The 21658-nt window shown below is 42.5% G+C and overlaps 1 protein-coding gene across 1 annotated transcript in view; it reads left to right on the top strand.

Annotated features, from left to right (window-relative positions):
* The first annotated feature begins 507 nt into the window (after window positions 1-507).
* The window catches only part of SLC7A10 (solute carrier family 7 member 10), a 41330-nt gene continuing 20179 nt past the window's right edge, over window positions 508-21658 (top strand). The window contains exon 1 of the mRNA XM_005152188.3: window positions 508-604. Coding sequence (XP_005152245.2) covers window positions 508-604 — 97 coding nt within the window. The remainder of the gene's footprint in view (window positions 605-21658) is intronic.

The raw sequence follows: 21658 nt of genomic DNA, 5'->3' as shown, positions 1-21658 counted from the left end.
GGAAACGCAGCAGTCATTGCCTTGGTGATGTTAACCATGCTTAGCCACAGGCTTCCAGTGACGATCACAAACAATAAAGTGCTTGGGGTTGTTTTTCTCTTTCCTTTAAGTCACTGCCCTACCGCCGCTAACAGAGCTCCAGAGCCGGCAGACCACCACCAAAACGTGCAGAACCGCTGTGAAGCCGAGCCCTACAAGGAGCTCGGCTGTTCGGTCACAGCCCTCAGCCGAAGCGGTGCCCGGTGTCTGGGCAAGCACTCCCCAGACCCTGCTATCAGTACCGCTGTCACCCCGGCTCGCAGGTCTCCGGGGGGCGCTGCACTCCGGGACACCCGCAGCGCTGCGGGCACTGCCGCCTGCGACGGACCGTGCGGGACCCGACGGGACCCCCTCCGCAGGGAGGCGGTGACCGTGCCCCCCCCCCCCCCCCGCATCCTCACACCCGTCCCGGGCTGGGGGCGGCGCATGCGCGAGGGGCGGCAGCGGGGCAGAGCGGCGCGGGCAGCGATGGCCGGCGGGGAGCAGCGCAGCGCGCACGGCGGCCCCGAGCCCGTGGCGCTGAAGAAGGAGATCGGGCTGGTCAGCGCCTGTGCCATCATCATCGGTAAGAGACCGCGCGGTGCCCGGGCAGCGCGTCCCGCTCGGCGGAGCCGCGTGGCGAGGCGCGGTGCCGCGGGCAGGTGTCCCGGGGCGCCAGCTCCCCGCCTGGTCCTGGCCAGGTTACCGGGTGGTGTTGCATGGGACGGAGCGGTTCGCGATCGCCTTCCTGCAGCGCACGGTCCTTCTGGAAGTGCCAGCCAACGGTGGGTAAAAACCGCCTCTGCCCCAGCTGCTCAGCTGAACTTTCCTAAAGCGTTCTTCTGCTGGCCTTGAGAGATGTTAAGGCTTTACGTGGCACTTATGTATAAGGCTAAACTAAAAGTTGATTCTTTTATCTGAGACTGGGGTTCTTCAAAGTGAAGGTGGCAACTTGGGCTTTCAGAAAGCCACTGAATACCCTGCGACCTACAGTAGCCGAGCAGGATTTGGCAGCACGGCCGTCGGCAGCGAAGCGCTATCCCGGTTCTTGCGCCTGCTGATGGCTGGAGCAGTCTCTGCCCATCGGTGCCTTCTCTGACAAACCTTCTGGTTTGTGTTTCAGGCTGAGCCCACCTACCCCATGGCAGAGCCAAAACTGAGGTCGGGCAGGCTCTGCTCGCACCTTCTTTCAGTGAGTGCTGTCCCTGCTGTGTTTGGGCTAGAGAAGTGGGGGCAAGCCTGGGCAGTTTCACAGTGGGAAACCCTATGGAAGACCAATCCATTATCTTCACCTCCATGAGATGTTAGAAGAACTGGCAATGGCAGTTGGGGCAAGGTCCATGGCAGCATGGGGAGATGGCAGCAGGCACAACAGGAGCTGTTGGATTCACAGGAGCACAGTAACAGAATTGACTGGGACACCCCTTTGTGTCTGCATGAATGATGTCCCCAGGCTTGAGGCAGAGGACTTTGCTGTGTACTTCCGATAGGTTATCATACTATCCTATGGCAATTTTATGCTGTTAGCCCTGTATCCCTTTATGCCCTGTTTTGGTGGGAAGGGTCTTAAAAAATTAAAAAATAAATTAAAAAATAAAAGAGAGACATTTCAATGACATTAAACAGCATCTTTTACATCATAAGTGAGACTACTATAGAAAAGGAAAATATTTCACTTGTTCCCATAACGAAACACTGAAATCTAATGGGCAGCTATAGCTGCAGTCTGTGGGAAGATATGTTTCTAGGTACATAGATGTGCCTTAACATTGAATCACATCGCATGTTTAAGGGGGAAAATCTAGTTTCTGGATCTCAGTGGAGCTCAGGTGACCTTGCATAAGAGTGGTGCTCTTACAGGTAATCGGCCGGGCACAGTGCTTCCAGTATCAGGTATCACCTGAATTGCTGCTGGCCACAGAGGAAATTTATGGCATCTCTGTCATTTATTAGTCCTGGTATTAGGTAATTGTATCTCAAGACTGCTACCCTGCCCTCCCAGATCCCTTCCCAGTCAGCCTGACTCAGTTGCAACATGTTGCAAGCAGAGCACATATATACAAAATAGATCTTGTGAAACAGACTCTCATCTAATCAAAGACGTTTGAGTAGGGAAAAATATTTACATTTATGACAAAGTCTAGTACTGTCAAGCAGTTTAAGTATTTGAGAAGGTTATCTTCATTGCCACATAAACCCTAAAAAGGCTAATGCAAATTCTTCCATATTTTGGTAAAAGAAGTTTGAAAAACGAACCCTAGGGTCCTATTTTGGACGTTGATTGCTTTTTGTGGAGATGCATGAAATTACATCATGTATCACAAAGTCTTCAGTAACAAAGTGACAAATAATATAGTACAGCTTTGTAGATGTCACTACACAAAATAAAGCATTACAGCTTAGAATCAGAGGACTCTGTAAATTACAACAGATCAGCTCACCATTAGTGGAGTTTAAAAAAGAGAAATCTTATTTAAGGCTCTTTCAACACAAAACTAAACTACCTGATATGAATTGGTATTAGGCAGACAGTTAGCTCGCAGATTTTCTGTACAATAAAATTTAATATTGGGAGAAGACTTCTCTCCAAATGACTGAATGGGCGGCAGAGAACAGGTGTAGTTGGTGTCATTGTCTTTTGAACTGAAGACAGAGCAGGACTTTCATGTCGGCCATCAGAATGGATTTCCCATTTCTAAATTGGGGAGGAAAACCCATTTCTCTTCAATGGCTTAATCAAGTTCTGATACTCTGATGTCCCATAGCAAAGTCATATTGCTTGAGAACACCAAGAAAAAAGAAATCACTTCTGAAATAAACCTCCTCTTGCTCTGCATGGAGATAAAGGAAGATTATGCTTTCTATTTTTTTTTAAATATTCTTGTAGGTTATCTTTATTCAAATAGTGTAAACAACTGCTGCAAGGTACAGGAAATGTAAGATATTTTTGCATTATCAAATAGCAGCTTGATGCTGTGACCTGCCAGCTTTACACCAAATGTTCTGGTTTAGCTGACTGCTCTATTTCTAATCAGCTGCAGGATGGATTTAGAAAATTATAATCTTCTAGTAATTGATAACAGGAAGAGGAAGTAAAGGAGTATTCAGAAAATACTTCAAATACGAACCTGTGAATATGTGATTAATAAGATTGTGTTTGCCTTCTATACACTGAGTCTGCTTGTTTAAAATGAAGCATTATACGATTTGCAACTGGGGAGGGGTGAATCAGATAATTTTGTAAGTGCTCCCTAGCACAGTAAAATGAAGTGAAAGCGAAGGCTTGGAGGTGAGAGCATTGTTATCTAGTATGTTTGAGATTATGCCAATAGTGCCAACGACTCTCAATATTTCATAGTAATGAAGTTTCTCAGCTGCATCTGAGGAAATCATTACTACTTCTAGATGCAGGTACATCCAACTCAGACCTTACAGGCTTCTTGCTGTTGGAGCTAAGGAGGTGCTCAGCCTTCCCTGTGAACACAGAGCACGTCCTGGTTCAGGGAGCAATAACTGTATCATGGTTGGACAGAGGCAGCCCTCATCCTGCCAGCTGCCCTGCAGCTCCCATAGCCTGCAATATAGGTATACCTTTTCAGTCTTCTTTCTATGTAATTATAGGACAATTTTCTTACTACTTTCACAACTGAGATACTTGTCAACATAATAAATTGCTATGCCATCTTAATACGCTCACAAAACCTATCCTTCAAAATTTTTATCCTCTTTTATAGAGGTTTGAATGGCTCTGCCATAAGAAATACCAGTGCATCTAACAGAAAATATTCAGAAGAATAGCAGCAGAAAGTACATCAAACTAGAAAGATAATATACCTGTCCTATATCCACCCCATAGGATGGTCTGATTTCTTCCAGCAGGCTAGCTTTCTCACAGCACATGACTACCCTTGTTTGTATTTTTTTTAGTTTGTATACAAAACAGACCTAATTAAAGAAGAAAGCTATATACAAAGGTTGTTTCATGTTGAGGCAGAAGCCAATTCTTTGGAGATCATAATGTAAATACAGGTACTAAATATTAAACCTTTTTGTTTTAACACTAAGAAGAGACTAATACTTAATGACTGTAAAACTGAACACACTGTTTAATAACAAGTCCTTATGACAATCCATTTCAGCCACAGATTTTTGGACAGTGACTGAGACTTGCTGTAGGACTACTCAAACTGCTCTGCCTCAAACATGGTTATGTACAGGGAAACTAAATCTTTCATGGGTTCCAGCAATTAATAATCTTCTAAGGTACTCAGTTACATTGCTAATTAAGCTTCCCGGTACTCAGATGAAGGGATACAGCTTAAAAAGTAGTAACACATGTACTTTATTACCTAGTAGGTAATAACTCTTACAGATACTATGTAATTGCTTGAACCCCAAATTACTATTTATTTAGCACACAGACAAATCTATGCTGTGTTTAATTCATTATTTTATGCACTGCCTACATAGTTAGCTTTATATCTCATTTGTAGACCTACATGTGTAATTAAGATTATTGCATATGTATCTTTTCTATAAACACAGGCATATAAGCTATACAGAGAAACTTATCCGGTGACTTCAATGAGCATTTTGCCTGTGTCAATGAAAAACTAAGTAGAAAGTTCCATGACTTGGCTTTGTGTAGTTTTACCACATTCCACTGTTCTTTAGAATGCAGTACAAGAGTTACAAAAAGCAGCCTGATTAGCATCTGATACCAGCCTATTCTTTTAGTCTGAAAAACAGAATTCACCATTCTCACATTAGAAATGTGCATATAACTGCATACACAAATTGCTTGTATAAGTAATTTAATGAGTGAAATTTGATGGTCTGAAACAGATCAAGTAGCTTTATATAAAAAAGCAATTAAACGTCTCTTACCACATTTGTGTAGGCAGCTTGTAAAACTGCATAAAAGTAGCCATAGGTTCATGCTCACATTATGAAGTCTGTTGTAAACATGTGAATGATTTTATGTCAGGCTTTATAAGACCTATTAGAAGACCTACAAATTGAGCCACAATAAAATATATCAGCTAAAACTAAATATACTTCCTTATTTTGCTGAGCACAGGCAGTGAAGTTATCTGTATCCACTGACTTGGCGTTGCTTAAAAAATGCTTATAGTGCTACTTCTACTCACAAGCTTGGTACAAGATCCCTTATAAACTGTTTCCCAATTCAAGTCCAATGATAAAACTGTGGCCAGTGAGCAATATGTTCAGTTACTGCTACTTCTAAAAGTAACATTCTAGAATTCACCCTTTCACATTACCTGGAAAACAGCACACACTCACTTTCTTCCGTAGCTGATGTCAGTCAGGCACCTTATGCATGATCTCAGTAGAATGCATACCAACTGAAAAGCCCCTTTATACTGGAGATGCTTCCTTATGTCAGGGGTTTCCTAGTATGTAGTGCAAATTACTGTTCACATCATGATAACACATCAGGAGAACAACCAAATAAGTGTCCTTGGTTGTCATTGTATCTGCCTGGCATTGTACTTATTAACTAACAATGGCATATGCATCTACAGGGAAGTTTTCATTTGCACAAATATCACCTCCAAGGGCAGCATTCTGTGATAACACAAAGATATAATTGCACTGGATGCAATCTTTCTTCCTTGCCCATAACAGAAAACTGTTTACCAGCTTTCCTGCTTGTCAGTTTGCTCTCTTCTTCACCCCATGTCTCCTGCCATTCTTAATATGCCCTAAATCCCACAGACAGTATTCGTAGACAGAAACCTAGTGCAGGATTCAGCAAGCAGCAGCTAGCTTGCTGAATCCTGGGGATTAAACACTAGGGAAGGAGAACACAGGGAACTGGGAATAGCGTTCATACTCATCTTCTTTGTAACATACAAGAACTGAAGTAGAAATCATAAAACTAGAATGGTTTTGTTTGGAAGAGACCTTAAAGCTCATCCAGTTCCAGCCCCCTGGCATGGGCAGGGACACCTTCCACTAGAGCAGGTTGCTCCAAGCCCTGTCCAGCCTGGCCTTGAGCACTGCCAGGGATGGGGCAGCCACAGTTTCTCTGGGCAATCTGTGGCAGGGCCTCAGCACCCTCACAGAGAAGAACTTCTGCCTACTATCTAACCTAAATCTATCATCTTTCAGGTTAAAGCCGTTCCCCCTTGTCCTATCACTACATGTCCTCATAAAAAGTCACTCTCCAGATTTCTTGTTGGCTCCTTTAAGGTATTGGAACTTAATGGGTATTAACATCAGCTGCTTGATGAATCCTCTCTGATCATGTTTCATGTGCTGCCATTGCTTAAAGAGACTGATTACTTGTCCCTTCATCAACTGACACCTATCAGATCCATCTTTTTACCAAGTAATGTGTCAAATCATTAGATCATTCCTAGTCAGACTCAACAGCTTCTCTGTATTAGTACTCAAGTTACAGAACTGCAGCAGAAAGAAAAATGTATGAGAAAGAAGAAAACCACCTATATCTTTAGGTGAGTTTTTCAGATCTCTGTGATCTTGCCTGGGGACACAGAAAACAGCAGTGTTGCAGCAAGAATCTTCTCCCACTCTGAATCTGTGTGAGAGTGTTTCACTTTTATAGCTAGCTGAAGTTTCAGGACACACTTTTGTTTGCCGACTTGTGAGAGAAATACAGATTACTTAAGTGGTTCTCTGTCTCTGTCTCTCTCTCATGGTTTCAAAAGCAGAAGGACTTCCCTATCTCTGCTGCACACCTTGGTAACTAATAATCTGAGTTTTCAGTTTCTTCTGGCAGTTGCTGACAAAACAAAGTACTTACGCATACATGACTGATTTTTTTCTCAGGGCAGTAGTTCAGGATCTATCTCTGGACTATAGAGAGGTGTAATTTAACATCTTGGCCTCTCATAAATGAAATCACAGTTAAATAAAGGCAACAGTCAATTTTTATTCAGGATAAATGGCACTTGTTTAGCAGTGAGAAACAACAAAGACACTTGTGAGGCACTTGTGAAAATGTTTTTCTGTACAGTCCAGAGGCTTAGGCTGAGATTCAAAACTACTGAAAATTACATGTCCAAGTTCCATATACACATTAAAGCTGATAGGTGTCCATAATTTGGTATGACACCCAGTACGAAAAAGAGCTGCACACTACTGAGAAAAATCAGATCCTACATTTTGAAAGAAAGCAGCCTAGGGATGCCTATCCAGAATGCATTGTGCAAGTTACATTTATGACATGACATGTTTCAGGGGTGATGCCATGTTCCTGTGTTCTTTGAGGCTGCTCCATCCATCAGAATCATCTGGGATAGCCTTGCACCTGAGCTTAGGGAGCTGCAAACAAGCTGCATTTTCACTTGCTAGGAAAAAACCATGGCAAAGGTCAAATCAGGCTTGGTAAAAATCCAGAGAGATCCTACAGCTCCTCTGGGCTAGCAGCTTACCTCTGAGGCTGAATTTAGGGAGGGACAAAAGGAGCTCTAGTTAGAAATTTCTGGCAGAAAAAGGAAAAAGCCTTAACTTTTTATTTTTCATAATTGAGTTTTTCTGGACATAAAAAAAAGAGTTTTGTTTGTCCACACATGTGCCTTTCTCCTGCAGTTCGTATCCAGGAGCATTCAGCATGTGAAGTCCCTTATGTACAGTTTGAAGAGTGAAAGCCAAAACAGCAACAAAAAAATAACAAAGTAAAAAATATCAAATCCTTCTCATATCATCTTCAAAAGCATCAGTAGGGCATAATAAAGATCTTTTGCAAAAATAGCTCAATTTTTTTCTGTATGAATTCAGTGGTACTTGGGCAAAAGTGTTTGTAACAATTCTGTTTGCAGGTTATTAACTGTCAGTTATTCATTGACTAATGGTTTTAGTTTGGGTGGACCTAGTTGGGGGGGTTGCTAGTTGTTTAATTTTTTTTTCCCCTTTTGTCTAAAAAAATAGAAAATTCTGATTGTGATGCAGTGACTCTGGTCAGAACGCTGAAGCTGTGGGCTTTCTGCAATTCACATCAGTAGTTTAGCTATCCTGCAGCAGAAACTCTCCTTCTTCCCTGGCAGATGAAAAAGCAAAGGTAGCATCCTTTGGTAGTGTCTTACTCCTGATCTGGCTATACAGTGCCTGCTTTCAGTGGTGCCATAAATCTCCACTCGTGTTCCCTTTTCCTGTGCCTTGCAGCTCATTTCCTTTTAGCATAATGTAGCCTTTTCTGTTGAGAAAGTCTGTTCTGCTTTGGCAGGCTCACAACAAGCAGAAATGGTTTGGTAGAGGTTTAGCTTTTTTGTGTTTGGAGCTTTCTGTGTGCCAAACTTTTCCTTTCAAGACCCCGTTTTTTGTTGGCTTGCAGGGGGAGTTTCTACAAGCTGCCACACTTTTTTGTCATCTTGATTGCAGCATGATAAAATGAGAAGGCATTTGTCAGCACCAAAGTGCCCCAAATATAAAACAGTGTTGTTTTTCCTGCTGGTCCTGAAAAACCCAAAAGACTCCCAAGGAGTTCTTTAGCACATGTTCCACAGCAAAGCGTGGGGAGCCAGCAATCCAGCATGGACTGAGCATCTCAGCATCCTAATTCCTTTTTAAATGCCTGTATCCATCTTTGTGTAGTGAGAAAGCAGAGAGAATATACCAGGCTTGTTCTCCTGCAGAGGAAAGCCATATATAATGGTAAATACATTTCTTCATCTGACAGCCTCTACAAAAACTTTACGCAGTATTAGTTTATTCTCCTGATGTGTTCTGCTGGCACTGGCCTCAGCAAGTCAGGGCTGAAAAGCAAGATTACAAGTTGTTCCCATCTTCAGGAACTTGTAGATTCTGTTTTTCTGATTTCAGCGTAATAAATGGCCCAATCTACTGTTAGGGTGAAATGGCTAAATTACGGCTCCTGGACATGGTTCATCATCTCTTTCCAACAATACAGACAAATTCCACTGTATCTCAGAGAAAGAAAAGTGGAAAGGAATACACTGGTGATGTTTAAGTTGGAGGAATTTCTTTTGTCACTCATTAATAGAAGAACCCCCATGGCTGAATGCTCTGATTCGTTTAATGCTTTCTTTAGAATAGCACCAAAACATAAGGAAAAACAGAATCTTTCTATACCTGAAGATTAAGTTGAAAATTTTTAACTGATCCTTAAATATGGTTGTAATCACACTTCAAATAGGGGCTTCAATATCAATAGTGTAAAACACGGCATGAAAAATCTGTAAGACTTCAGAACGGTTACTTCTGACTCCAAGAAATAGGTCAGGGATCTGGATGAGTGGCAGTTTTTTTGCAATGAAAAACAATAGCTCTTTCATCAGTTACATGAAGCCCCATAATCTTGATCAGGCCAAACATCTTAATATAATATACAGCAAAAAATAGTAAGGACCTTATTTATAGTCACAAAAGTCAGGAAGAAATCAAGTTGAGGAAGAATCACATTCTGTTGAATACACTGGGTCAGAGAACTAAAATTCACAACATTTTATCATCTATGACAATGAATGTCACAAGGCTGCCCATCACAAAACCTCTAGCTCACCTGTGACACTGAGCAACTCTCAGATGCGTTAATTATGCCACATTAACTCTGGGTCAGATAATCACACAGGGATGAGCAGTAAGGCTACAAGAAGTTGTGCTCTAAATATAGAGGTGCATTCAGACAAGGGTTGAACACTGAATACTGAAACACGTTTTCTGTAACTTAAGCAGTTTTGCAAAGAGGTCATTGCACTTGAATGCATGTGCACGACATATAAGCTACAGGTCTGACAAGGAGAAGCATCATTAATTGGAATATCTACTGTAGTTCCTAAGTGCTTTCTGTCTCTTTGCTGTTACATTGTGCAACCACCATGAGACAAGGAGAAAAAGCTGTTAGCATGTGTCATATGTGACGAGTTTTTGATAGGGATATATTGTGCTGTGAGATTGCTCCTGCTCAGGCCGCACAGGGAAGGCTGATGAACCCAGAAGAGTGTTCCTTGCCTCCCTGCCAACACATGCCTTGGAAAGGATTAATATATGCTCTTCCATAAACCTGATGATAATGATTGCCAAGGAACATGAGAGCTTGCAGCTTTAAGCTGTGTGCTTCTATATTACAAACTTTTATCCTTTTATACAAAGCACCCAAGGGATCAGTATTTCTTAGGGAGTTGCAAGGAATTCACCGAGAAGAATGCAATAATTCTATTACTGTCCTTTTCTGGATTACTTCAAAATTCTTCAGCAGCTCTCCTGAGAGCTTAGTAGAACAGGGTTTGCTTGCTTGTTTTTAGGGAGGTCATCTCGGACTGTATTTCATTTCCATTTCCATATAACTTTTTTATTCTCTGCCCAGATTTTGTCCTGTTTTGATAGCAGATTTGTTTCTTTGGTAGTTGGGGTTCCAGACTTCTTTTATTCCTAACAAAGCAGACAGTACTGATGTCCATGAAAGTTAGATAAGATCATTTCAGAAATGGCAATCTAGGACTGCATGAACACAAAACTTTCATTGTTTCTGATACTCTTCAGTGCAGCCTGAAAACCTGAAAAGCCATATATTTTGGAAACAAATTATGAACTCTTTTATAAGTGTCTTGCAAATAGTAGTAGCTTTAGTTAATGCAAGAGAGCAAAAAGTATTCAAGCTTGTTAAGCTTCCAAACACTGCACTTAGACCGAAGTAAATTGAAAAATAGCTGAATCAATATTTTAAAGAATAAGGGAAATTATTTTGTTCTGGGTGGTGTCCTCACATGCCTAGCCTTCAGCCTGGAAGGGGTTTCTGTTTATGTGATGGAATTAAAATGTTTGTAATTAAAAAAAAGCTGACAAACTACTTTTTTTATACTACTGCTAGTAGAACTTGTTCCAATAAAGCCATTTCTTATGGTAAACTCTGCCAGAGACCACTGGGACACAGCGTCTACATGTTTACTGGTTATGGACACAGCCAGTTCCCTAGCAACGCATTAAGGTCTAAGCAGACTATTACAAAAGGTACTCAAATCCTGCACATATTACAACCCCATACAGAAGGAATAGCTCCACTTCACATGCTTGGGCTCCTGACTGAAGGTTAAAGACCCTTTTCTTAGCAGGTCCCAAGTCCTTTAAATCCTGCTGAAGTCAACAAGTGTAGAAGACCCCACTGCCTCCTAGGAGAAGGCTCCTAAATTAAATCAGAGCAGCTAGGTACAAAGCACATTAATCCTTTATTACCCACATAGCTGAGCAAGGCTGGCAGTCATTCTGCAGTGAAGTTTGTTGAGAATACACCGTACTGTGTTCAGGTTGCACAGCATAGTGGAGAGCAATGGTGTTCTGTGTAATCTGTTGTCTCTGATTAAAGTTATAGGAGGATAGTCTTGTACACTTCTCATACCACAAATCTAATAAAGAAAACACCTGTCATTGACCACACACAGTTAGGATGCAGGAGCTGCTGAGCTGTGTCAATTGAGGGGCCCTCTGAATTGAAAAGGGAGGTGACATACAAAGGCCAAGCGGAGCAAATCCACCTCCAGCCACCAACTCCCAGGACCTCCCTGAAGAGGGGTCTCTGAATACACCATCTATTGAGATTCCTACATTTACCTATGTGGCCATCTGTGATAGTCTGTGGACTTCTTGGCTGAAATTTAGCTGCTCAAAAGCATCAGACCTGAAAAAAACCCAAACCAATGACACAACTTCTGTAAAGTGATAATTATAAAAACCTCCTTCAGGCAGAATAACATCTGCATTTCTAACATCAGCTTTAAAAGCAAATCCAATGGATGTCAGAGAAATAAAATACCCAGAGATGGGCAGCAGCTCTGTGGTTATAACAACCTCGCTCTGTGCATTACCTGGTCCAGTCCACTGCTCCTGCAGAGCTCAGGTATGGCCCATGCTGGGATGAGGGTCTTTCTTTACTTGTGGAGGCTTTATCTGGCCATTTTGGGAATTAAAATGTGGTTTGCTTTGTGCTGTCACTGCAGAGCAGCAAACATTTATTAATTACTGGGCTTTGACCTGATCTGTCTATTGCTTTAGGAGACTAGGAGAGAAGGAAAACAACACAAATCAATCTCCAATCTGTAGCAAAACTAGAACAGAATTGTATTACTAGGGTCCTACAAATTGTGGTGGCAGGGGCATTCAGGTCTGTACTAATCTGTATTTTGCATCTGGCATCTTCCTTAAATTCCCAGATCATACATCTTTAAGAGCATCACGAAAAGTTGCCATTTCTTTTGGAAATCGAAAGGTTTCTGGCTGTTGTCAGTAAAATTACCTAAATGTATTCTTTGAAAATAAACAAAATATTTTAAAATTAAGTCAAAATACAAGTCAGCTCCAATTTCTAAATAGATGAGGATAGCAATACAGCATTGTAAGTGATGCCTGTAGAAGTCTATATGCTAAGCTGATACGTATTTGTAAATATCATTTAAGCCCAGCTTGAGCTAGTTACTAAAGTGCACTTAATTTTAAGTGCAAGCTTTAAATCAAATCATAATGCAAGTGTACACATGCCAGGAAGTATAAATACCAGTTTTTCGCTTTTAACTTCCATCTCAGTTCATTTACCATAGTGAAACATAAGCCTATCTTTGTGTTCTTTGCTGGAATGGAAACAAAGCCATTTAGAGATGTAATGATACCATGCTGATAGAGGTAAAACTAACTACACCAGAATTTGCTAACACAGATTTGCAACAGAAACATGTAAACATGAGAGCTATAATGATTTCCAATGAAGGAGCCGAGAAACCTGCAAGAACAGCAAACTTCACTAAAGAGCTCATGTTTATCTACATCTGCATCCAAAATATGGTTTGTGTAAGGCAATGTGAGGTTTGTGTAAAGCAATGGCAGTACAGCTTGCAGGAGATCAGTCCTTCTTCCCAGTAATGTAACCTGAAGTATAACACAGCAGTTCGTGTATTTGGATGGCTTGCTACTGATATTTTCATATTGCTTTGTTTTAAGTATGTATAGCCTGGAATTTCAGGAAGGCACTTTCAACATTTAACCGTTTTACTTTTCAGGACAATACTGAGGACCAGACTTTATCTCAAAATTTAACATACTTAAATTCCCATTATACCCCTTCAGAGATTAAGGGTAAAGTGTTGCTCAGTTTAGAGATGATCTTCTTAATGGATCCCAGGTTATAATGTCAAAGCTTTGCAGAAGCTAAACAAACATGGTCCTGAAACCCACCAACTTGCCTAAGTACAGTTTTGCAGGGTTCCTCTTTGTAGGATCAGAGGAGAAGGCATAAATCCTAGTAATTGGAGAGAAAATCAGAGGCAAGAGTGGGAATTGAGTTTTGCCTTATCTACAGTTGAGCAAATAAGTTCAAGCTGTGACTTTCCTCCAGACCTGCTCACTCCTGTAATGCTGCCCTGTGAGACCCCTCATGTTCCTTTGCTTCTGCAGAGCCCTGGGGCAAGCACAGATCAAATATGGGTTCTTGGTAGCCACAGCCAAGGGTTGAGAGGCAGCAAAGTTCTTCATTCACAAGCAGGAGCATTTTTCCCACCAAAAGCTGCAGTGATGGTCTAAGAGGTAAGGGAGGTGCCACAGGAGCTGTGGAGCAGGGTGGGACTCAGAGAGACGATGCCAGCTTCCAGGCTGGTTTCTTCTGCTAGAACAAGGAAGATCCTTCTGTGCACTTGTGTTAGTGTGCTGTCTAACTCTTGACATTGCCTCCTGCCATTTTATTTCACCTTTCCAACGAGGTAAAGGATGATGCTTCCATGAGACTGACAGCTTTGAGTGGACAGGAAGAGTCTTTCCCACTGGGCAGCAGTTGCTCATCAGTTTTCCAGAGTGTTTAAGTAATCTGTTTACTGTGCTCAGTCAGTGAGCAAGAAGAGTAGAGCTCTGGTGGGGGGAAGGAAAAAAAGCAAACACAGCATTTTCCATTAAACAAATTTTACTTCAAAGAGGGTGCGAGGGTCCCTGCCATTGGCACGAGTAGGGCTGACGAGCCTGGGCTGGCTAAAAGCTGTGTGTGTCATGCTGCCCTTTTCTGATAGCCAGCACTCCCTGACACAGCTGAACTCTTTGGCTGTTGCTAAAGCCAAGTTGCTGAGCCTCACAGCAGCATTTTGTAATTGCTTTTCATCCTGATAAACATTGAAAATCATTGCAGGTGCAGAGGGCGCAGTGAGAGCTGTCGCAGAGGCACAGCTAGCACTTGTGGGACTTCTCAGCCAAGGGGCAAACGTTAAGACAGCTGCATTGGCTGGCATCTGCCTCCTAAGTCACTGTGGTGGGACCTTGTCCCTCTGTCAGCTGCTTTCCTTAAAATCAGGATTTGTCTGGAACTAATCAGTAATTATGCAGTGTCCTAGAGAAGACCCCCAACTCCTCCAGCATGCATGCAGGGCAGGGCATGAGAAACCACTTATTTCTGCACCAGGGGATTTGACAACACATTTCTGCTGTTTGCAGGTAGAATTCTACATCAGGATCCTGAGGACCAGAGAGCACAGAAAACATGTTGGACAGATAACAAGGGCTAATGTTTATAGAGAGCAGTGTGCACACCGCACTCTCTTACCAGGGCAACCCAAGCATTTTAGGTTGTGAATGCTCCATCCTTGGCAGTGTTCAAGGCCAGGTTGGATGAAGCCTTGGGTGATATGGTTTAGTGTCAGGTGTCCCTGCCCATGGCAGGGGGGTTGGAACTAGGTGATCTTAAGGTCCTTTCCAACCCTAACTATTCTATGATTCTATGTTAGATGGGTTTCCTATGCAACCCTCTCACAGCACCAAGGTAGGTTTCATAGAATCACAGAATGGGTTGGAAGGGACCTTAAAGCTCATCCAGTTCCAAACCCCTTCCACAGGCAGGGGCACTTTCCACTAGACCAGGTTGCTCCAATCCCTGTCCAACCTGGCCTTGAACACTGCCAGGGATGGGGCAGCCATAGCTCCTCTGGGCAGCCGTGCCAGTGCCTCAGCACCCTCACAGGGAAGAATTTTCTCCTAATATCTAATCTAAATCCACCCTTTTTAGGACCTGGTGCAAGGGCTGAAGCCTTCTTTAATGCCACAGGAGTGCTTTGCTTCAAGGGTCACAGTGGCTCCTTTATGCGCTGAAGTCCTGCAGTCAAGGCGGTAGTGTGAGCTCCTGTCCTCTCCAGCTCCCAGCACTGGCAATGAAGTGTGAATGACCAAAAATGACTGCTCCACTCCTCTCCACTGGGACACCCTTGTCTTCACCTGTTAGCAGTGCCCTGCCAGAAACGCTGCTCAAGGTCCCTGGTGTCAAGGGAGAAAGGAGGAAAGGAAGGTTCAATATGAATCTCTAAGTTGGCTGCTAGTAATCCCCACTTGGACACATAGCCCTGTTTCTGCATAGGCTGCCTTCAGCATGCTGGAGTGCACTCAGTGTTTCTCCTTTGAGAATATCCCAAGGAAAATGCCACCTAGTCCCTAGGAGAAGACTTTTCCCAACACTTTTCCCAAGACTTTTCTGCCTTATCGTTGCAGTGTATACAGAAGGGCATGGGAGCTTGTGGTTTGCTCTCTGTGGTAATGAAATGCAACCCACATATCCCAACACTGGCAAGAGAAGAGGAGAACAAGTCAGAAGTTAAGGAAGTGGAGAAATCAGACCAAGTACAAGAGTCAGAACAGAGGAGCAGGAAATAAAGCAGTAGACTGTGTGCCTGAAAAGAGCAGACAGAGCCTGCAGCCGGTGAAAGGATTAGCAGAATAAAAGGAGTTCTTGATTTAGAACAACAAAAATCCTATCATACAGGCTTTAACTTCCCCTTTGATATAAACACACTGCAGCAGTGTTACTCAAATAAAACAGAATAAAACCATGCACTAGCAGATGTCCGTTTTCTCCTTTATTGTTTCACATGCTCCTAAGGGGCCTGACCCCTGCACCTTCTGACCTTTTATCTACCTTAGTGCAGGTCTGTCCTCTGCACACCTTATCTAAATATTTGGTCTCTGAATTCCAGCACAGAGAGGCATTACACAGGTGGGGTCAGCAGTGGCTGATGTGGACAACCGTGTCTCCTTCCAGGTGCTCACCTGGGCCCTGCAATTTTGAACACACAGGTCTGTACATTAATCTATGACACCCAGTGTATACCCATGTGTGTATCAGGAGAGCACGGTACTTGCAAGCCGGAGAATGGGGTCACAGTTTCCAGTGCTCATTTAGTTAAAGGAGCATTTGTATTTGACTCCATTGCAGTGAGGTTTTTACAGTACTGATGTGTCCTTCCTACAGTCAGCACCTGCCATCATAACCTCCTTCAAATGCTATTCAAGCAGCAGATTATTTTCACAGCATCAGTGAATGGTTTGGGTTGGAAGGGACCTTAAAGCTCATCCAGTCCCAGTCCCCTGCCATGGGCAGAGACCCCTTCCACTAGACCAGGTTGTTCCAAGCCTCTCCCCTCTGTCAGTTTAAATCCATTCCCCCTTGGTCTGTCAGTACACGCCCTTGTAAAAAGCCCCTTTTCAGGTTTCTTATCAGCCCCATTGGGCACTGGAAGCTGTTCAAGCTTTCAGTTCTCCAGGCTGAACAATCTTGACAGTATGTTACCAAAACAAACACTCAAAAGCTTCACTGAAGTTTCTATGAAGTTTCTTTTGGTTAGCCCTCTTTTGCAGAAAAAAAAGCAATTGGCAAATTAGCACTAATTTTAGACAAAGAAGATAAAAGAGCATTCTCTTTCAGAAAGGTAGAAATTTTAAACCACTACATTTTCTGGTTTTAAGCTATTGGGTAACTTGACAGAGTTTGGGCTGCTAATGGCCTGAGCAAGGTCAGCTCATGCGATGAGCTGCAGGTTTTACCTGAACAGCAAGGCATCATGGTCCCCTAAATGCACTGTGCAGGTTGGGTAAGGCCTGCTTTCCTCTGAGGCTGCTTTCCACCTCTTGTGGACAGTGATTCTGAACTAACAGTTATTATTAAGCAGTTTATACACCTTATATGCCAAATATGCAGCTTACTACCTTTAAAGAAATATTCAAATGGCCCCAGATGTATTACAGGTCTCAGGAAGACTGAAGTTGGCAGTTCTCATAAATTTGGTTTGATTGTTCTTCTGTAGATAGTGAATTTTTCATCTAATTGCAGCAATTAGGGGCTGCAATTCCCTTATTGAATGACGTTGAAATCACTGCAGCGCAGCCACCAGGTACCACTAGCATCCCTGTGCTAGTTCTGCTCTTTGCCTTTTAATCAGACTTAGGTTTTCTTAAAATACCAAAGACAAGAAAGCAGAGGCGGTTGTCTCCCAAGGGAAAGATCCCTGCTTGCAAACGCGTTGATGACAACCCTGGGGAAAACAGCATACCAGGAACATGACAGCCACAGTATCATCCCCTGAATGAGATCCCATCCGCGCCGCAGCTCCCCACATTAGCTGGATAACAGACACTTTCGGTCACTGATGCTTCCCAGCGGGCGGCACTGCTTGATATTCCCCTTTTCCTCTCGTTCTTGGGCCCGTCCCGGGGAGGGACAGGCTGTGCTGGGCGATGCGCGGCGCGGCCTGCAGGGGGCGGGCTGGCAGCGGCCGAGGAGAGAGGGGCGGGGCTTGAGGCCGGCCCTGCCCCACAACGCGTTTACGTTCATTAGGGTGGTTTTGTTGGTTTTAGTTAGGGGGTTTGCAGGACACTCAGCCCAGCTCAGTACATATTCTGAGGCGATACGAACAATTGTAAGCATCCTTCTGAGGGTGCTGTGGCTCGACTTAATATGTAGGCATCAAAATTTAATATATATCAAAAAATAATATACAAATACCGAAGAGTAATATAAAATATCAACACTCAGTATAAAATAGCAATTGATAATATTACACTACCAAAAATTAATACAAAACGGCAAAATTTTATATATAGATATTTAAATTATTGACAGATATCCACAGTACCTTGTGCAATACCAAAATGTAACCCTACTACTACAGCAGGCCATCACATCCTGTGTTACGACTGCATCACTCCCTATTTGGGGGTTTATGCCTGAAATATTTGTGTTCCTTTACTCAGTTTCCTGTTCTCCCCACGCCTCCATTGTTAGAAAACATTGGTACTTAAAGCCCTCCTGGATTACACCTGTATTTTAGTGCTCAAAAGGCAAATATCCTCCATATAAATCTCTGACAACTTGAATAAAACACTTTTGTCAGTATTTCAAGTAGCCTCATTTTTTAAATCTTTAAAGTTGGGTGTAGCATAATCAGATTATAAATTCTTAACCCAGTAAAATCCACTTGGAATGCTGGAATTGCAGTTTATAATGACTGGTCATGTTCTTACTTGTGCTAGGAATTCCAACATAAATATTTGAACTGAAGTCAGATTTTAAAATAACTTTATTTTGGTAAATACGAGTCCCTGTAGACATCAAATTATCACCGTTATTTTTACAGCCATTTCTCAGTTTTCCCTTGCAAATGTATTAGCAAGAGGAGCCATAATTCATTTTTCCACTGGTACAGTAGTTACAGTTTTACTTGCATAGGAAGTTAAATAGCTATTATTTTAATGCCAAGCCCCATAGAATCTTTTATTCTTCATCCATTCTTTATTAAGAGTTTCCTGAATGCTATTCAAAAGTAAAGAAATTTAAGACCATTACATGAAATATCTAAAACCCCACCACATAGCCTGAATTCATGCTTGAATACAGGTTAAGAAAACACTTGGAGTCTTTGTTGCTTTTAATTCAGCAGAGTCCCTGTAGCCTGGTAATTATTTTAGGCCAGACTGCTTTGTGGGTTCAGAACATCATTTACAGTTTGTATTGTAATTGGGGGTGGAGAGGGCAGTTATAATGTCATGTATTAAATGTGGCACTTGTGTTAATAAGCTGGAGAAGAGCAGGGCAAAGGCTGAGCTACACTTTGTGCCCATCAGTCCTGTTAAGTGCTGCAGCACAGCTTCAGTGGCCAGCACTGCTGGGATGTGGGTCGGGTCAGAGCCTGGGGTCACCCAGGGCCAGGTTATTCTAGTAAACAACTAGAGCTGCTGGGACTGCCACGAGGTTTCTGGTTAGCACCAAAGTGATGAGCTACACAGGTTGCCTCTTGGCTGGTTCTGCAGGTGTGTCATGGCACAGTCAGTGACAACCAGAACTGGTCACTAATGTCCTCAATTAGGAGTGTTTAACTCCTGTGGCCCAACTAGCAACTGACAATTAGCTGCACTGGAGGCTGCTTAGTTTAGCAGTTCTCTGCTAAATAAATCCATAAATCCGTAAATAACTATCCACAATGATGAGTTACATTATCACCATTACTGACCTAATTCACCTCATATTTAATGTTGAATTAAACAATTTGTAAGTTGTGATTCCTTTTGATTAGGCTTTTGCTGTTGTTGTTAAACAGTAACCACAAGGCTTTACAACATTTCACACTCAAATGGGATATATTTATTTATTAACTACAAGGCAGGATGCAAAGCTCCAGCATGTGTATATAAGAGAGCTGTTTTAAGCAATGACACAGACTGTCATCCTGTTGACCTGAATAATGTCTACTTATATGTGGGAGTCCTGAGAGGATGGGTAGACTTCAGATTATTCTTCTATTTACAGCTACCAGTGAAAACTGTCTGTATGTGCTGCTGAGGAGACAGTATATAAAAAAAAAAGCTGTAACTAAATCCCAGACTGGGTTGTTCATCCATTTCCAACACCCTGCCATGGGCAGGTATACCTTCCACAGGCAGGGGCACCTTCCACAGACAGGGGCGCCTTCCACTAGAGCAGGTTGCTCCAAGCCACATCCAGCCTGGCCTTGAACACTGCCAGGGATGGGGCAGCCACTGGTTCCCTGGGCAACCTGTGCCAGCGCCTCAGCACCGTCACAGGGAAGAATTTCTTCCAGTTTGATCTCAAAGTTTTCATTTAAAGAAAATCCCCATGTTCTGCACTTGCCCTCCATAGCCCAGATACCCAAACACATGCTCGGACTATCTGTTACAACTGTAGCAATGAAATACCCAATACACACCTGGGGATATAATCTGTGATGATACCAGCTACTGTGTTCGACTGCTGTTTCACTAACTTCTACTCTGATACAATACTGCGGGATGCCTCTCAGCAGGAAGGAAGGACATGCTGGTAACACAGGCTTTCCCTCTGCCAGTCACTGCCTTTGAGCATCACATCTCCTACAATCATTAACCCCACCATGCCCCTGAGTGCTGCATGACCCACCTCAAGTGAAAGAGAATCATCCTGTGGACAACAAACAGCAGTTGATAAAAGCAGGAGTCTGGCAGGGTTTATGCTCATGAATACACAGTTTTTCGGGAGTGTAGCCTGCTGTAATCCTTCAGGGAACAACAAGCCACAAGGTGATTTACCTCACCGTGGCCCAAAAAAAGATGCAGAATTTCTTTGTTGTTAATATTTCACTTTGTAGGGGAAAGCTGCTTAGACCAATTTCTAGTCCATATTTCAGACCCATTCAGAATTTCAGCTGTACCACAGGCCTTTAAAGAAGTACAAAAGCAGTAAAAAGCATAAGTAATATTTTTCTTTGCTAACCACACAGGAAATTGCTTTGTTTTATCAGAAATATGGTCTATAAAAACAATCAGTAAGGCCATTCCTTAAGAGCTGCTTTCAACAGGGTGCAAGATCCGTTATTTTTACAGTCCATGTGGATGCTGCAGATAAATAAAAGATGCCCTAAGGACTTTGAATGCCAATTGAATATGCAAAGTATTACCAGGTTTCTTTATTTTTTCACAAACATGGTAATATTTAGTGTTTTCCTTCAAAGTGCAGTTATTGAATTGTTTAATGAGAATTTAGTTTTTGTTTTAAAGATGAGTTCCAACTCTCATAGTTACATTGAAGAATATCAAAACCTGGCCCCAGCTGTGCTCTCATAGTTCAAAAGGCTACAGCACCACATACAAAGAGCAGCTGGTAAAAGATGTGTTCAGCTTTATAAAAAATAAAATAGAATAAAAGAGCATAAATTCCTGTATGATGGGACTTTTCTATGATCTGTATCCTATTTGTCTCAGCATAGTCAGTCACCACAACATGCACTCTTTTCCATCTAGATACAGCATGGTGTGTTCTCATATATCTAAGTGTTACTTGCCTTTCCTTCTCCACTTTTACAATAACTCTTGAAGAGGTATTATTCCACGAGAACCTCAGCTTTTGCTTAAAAATGATGTTCCTGGCCCTCATGAGTTGTTTTGTAAAATTGTCAAGATCTGAACACTGCAGCCTTAAAGAAAATGCATAAATACAAAACAGAGAAGGCAAGTAAAATAGCCTGAAATATATCGCTTCTAAGATCTTACCCAGATTATTCAAGGTCTTGCTGACCCTGGCTCAGCTCCTGAGCAGCCTTATGGGCCAGTTTCTCTGAGTTAAGAACAAAATGCTTCTCCTTAACAACAAGCAGGCATATCTGCAAGGTCTGCCTTTCTGCTTGCCCCATCACAGACCACTGTTACTGTGAATAAGGAAAAAACGAAACTCACAATTTGTCAAGTTCACGGCTCTCAAATCTCACTTTTACAAAGTCTCAACTGACTAGACCAGAAAGAGGATTTTTGTTCCAGAGGTCTGTATTTTTGCAGGATGTCTTTTCAAGGCTCATTGGTGCTACACAACACAGTGCTGAGTTGAGGTCAGCTTCTGTCCTGCAGAAAACCAATACTTACT

This window comes from Melopsittacus undulatus, chromosome Z (genome assembly GCF_012275295.1).
Source record: "Melopsittacus undulatus isolate bMelUnd1 chromosome Z, bMelUnd1.mat.Z, whole genome shotgun sequence".
NCBI classification, from domain to species: domain Eukaryota; kingdom Metazoa; phylum Chordata; class Aves; order Psittaciformes; family Psittaculidae; genus Melopsittacus; species Melopsittacus undulatus.
Note: the sequence above shows the minus strand (reverse complement) of the source record. Positions and strands in the feature narration are given on the sequence as shown.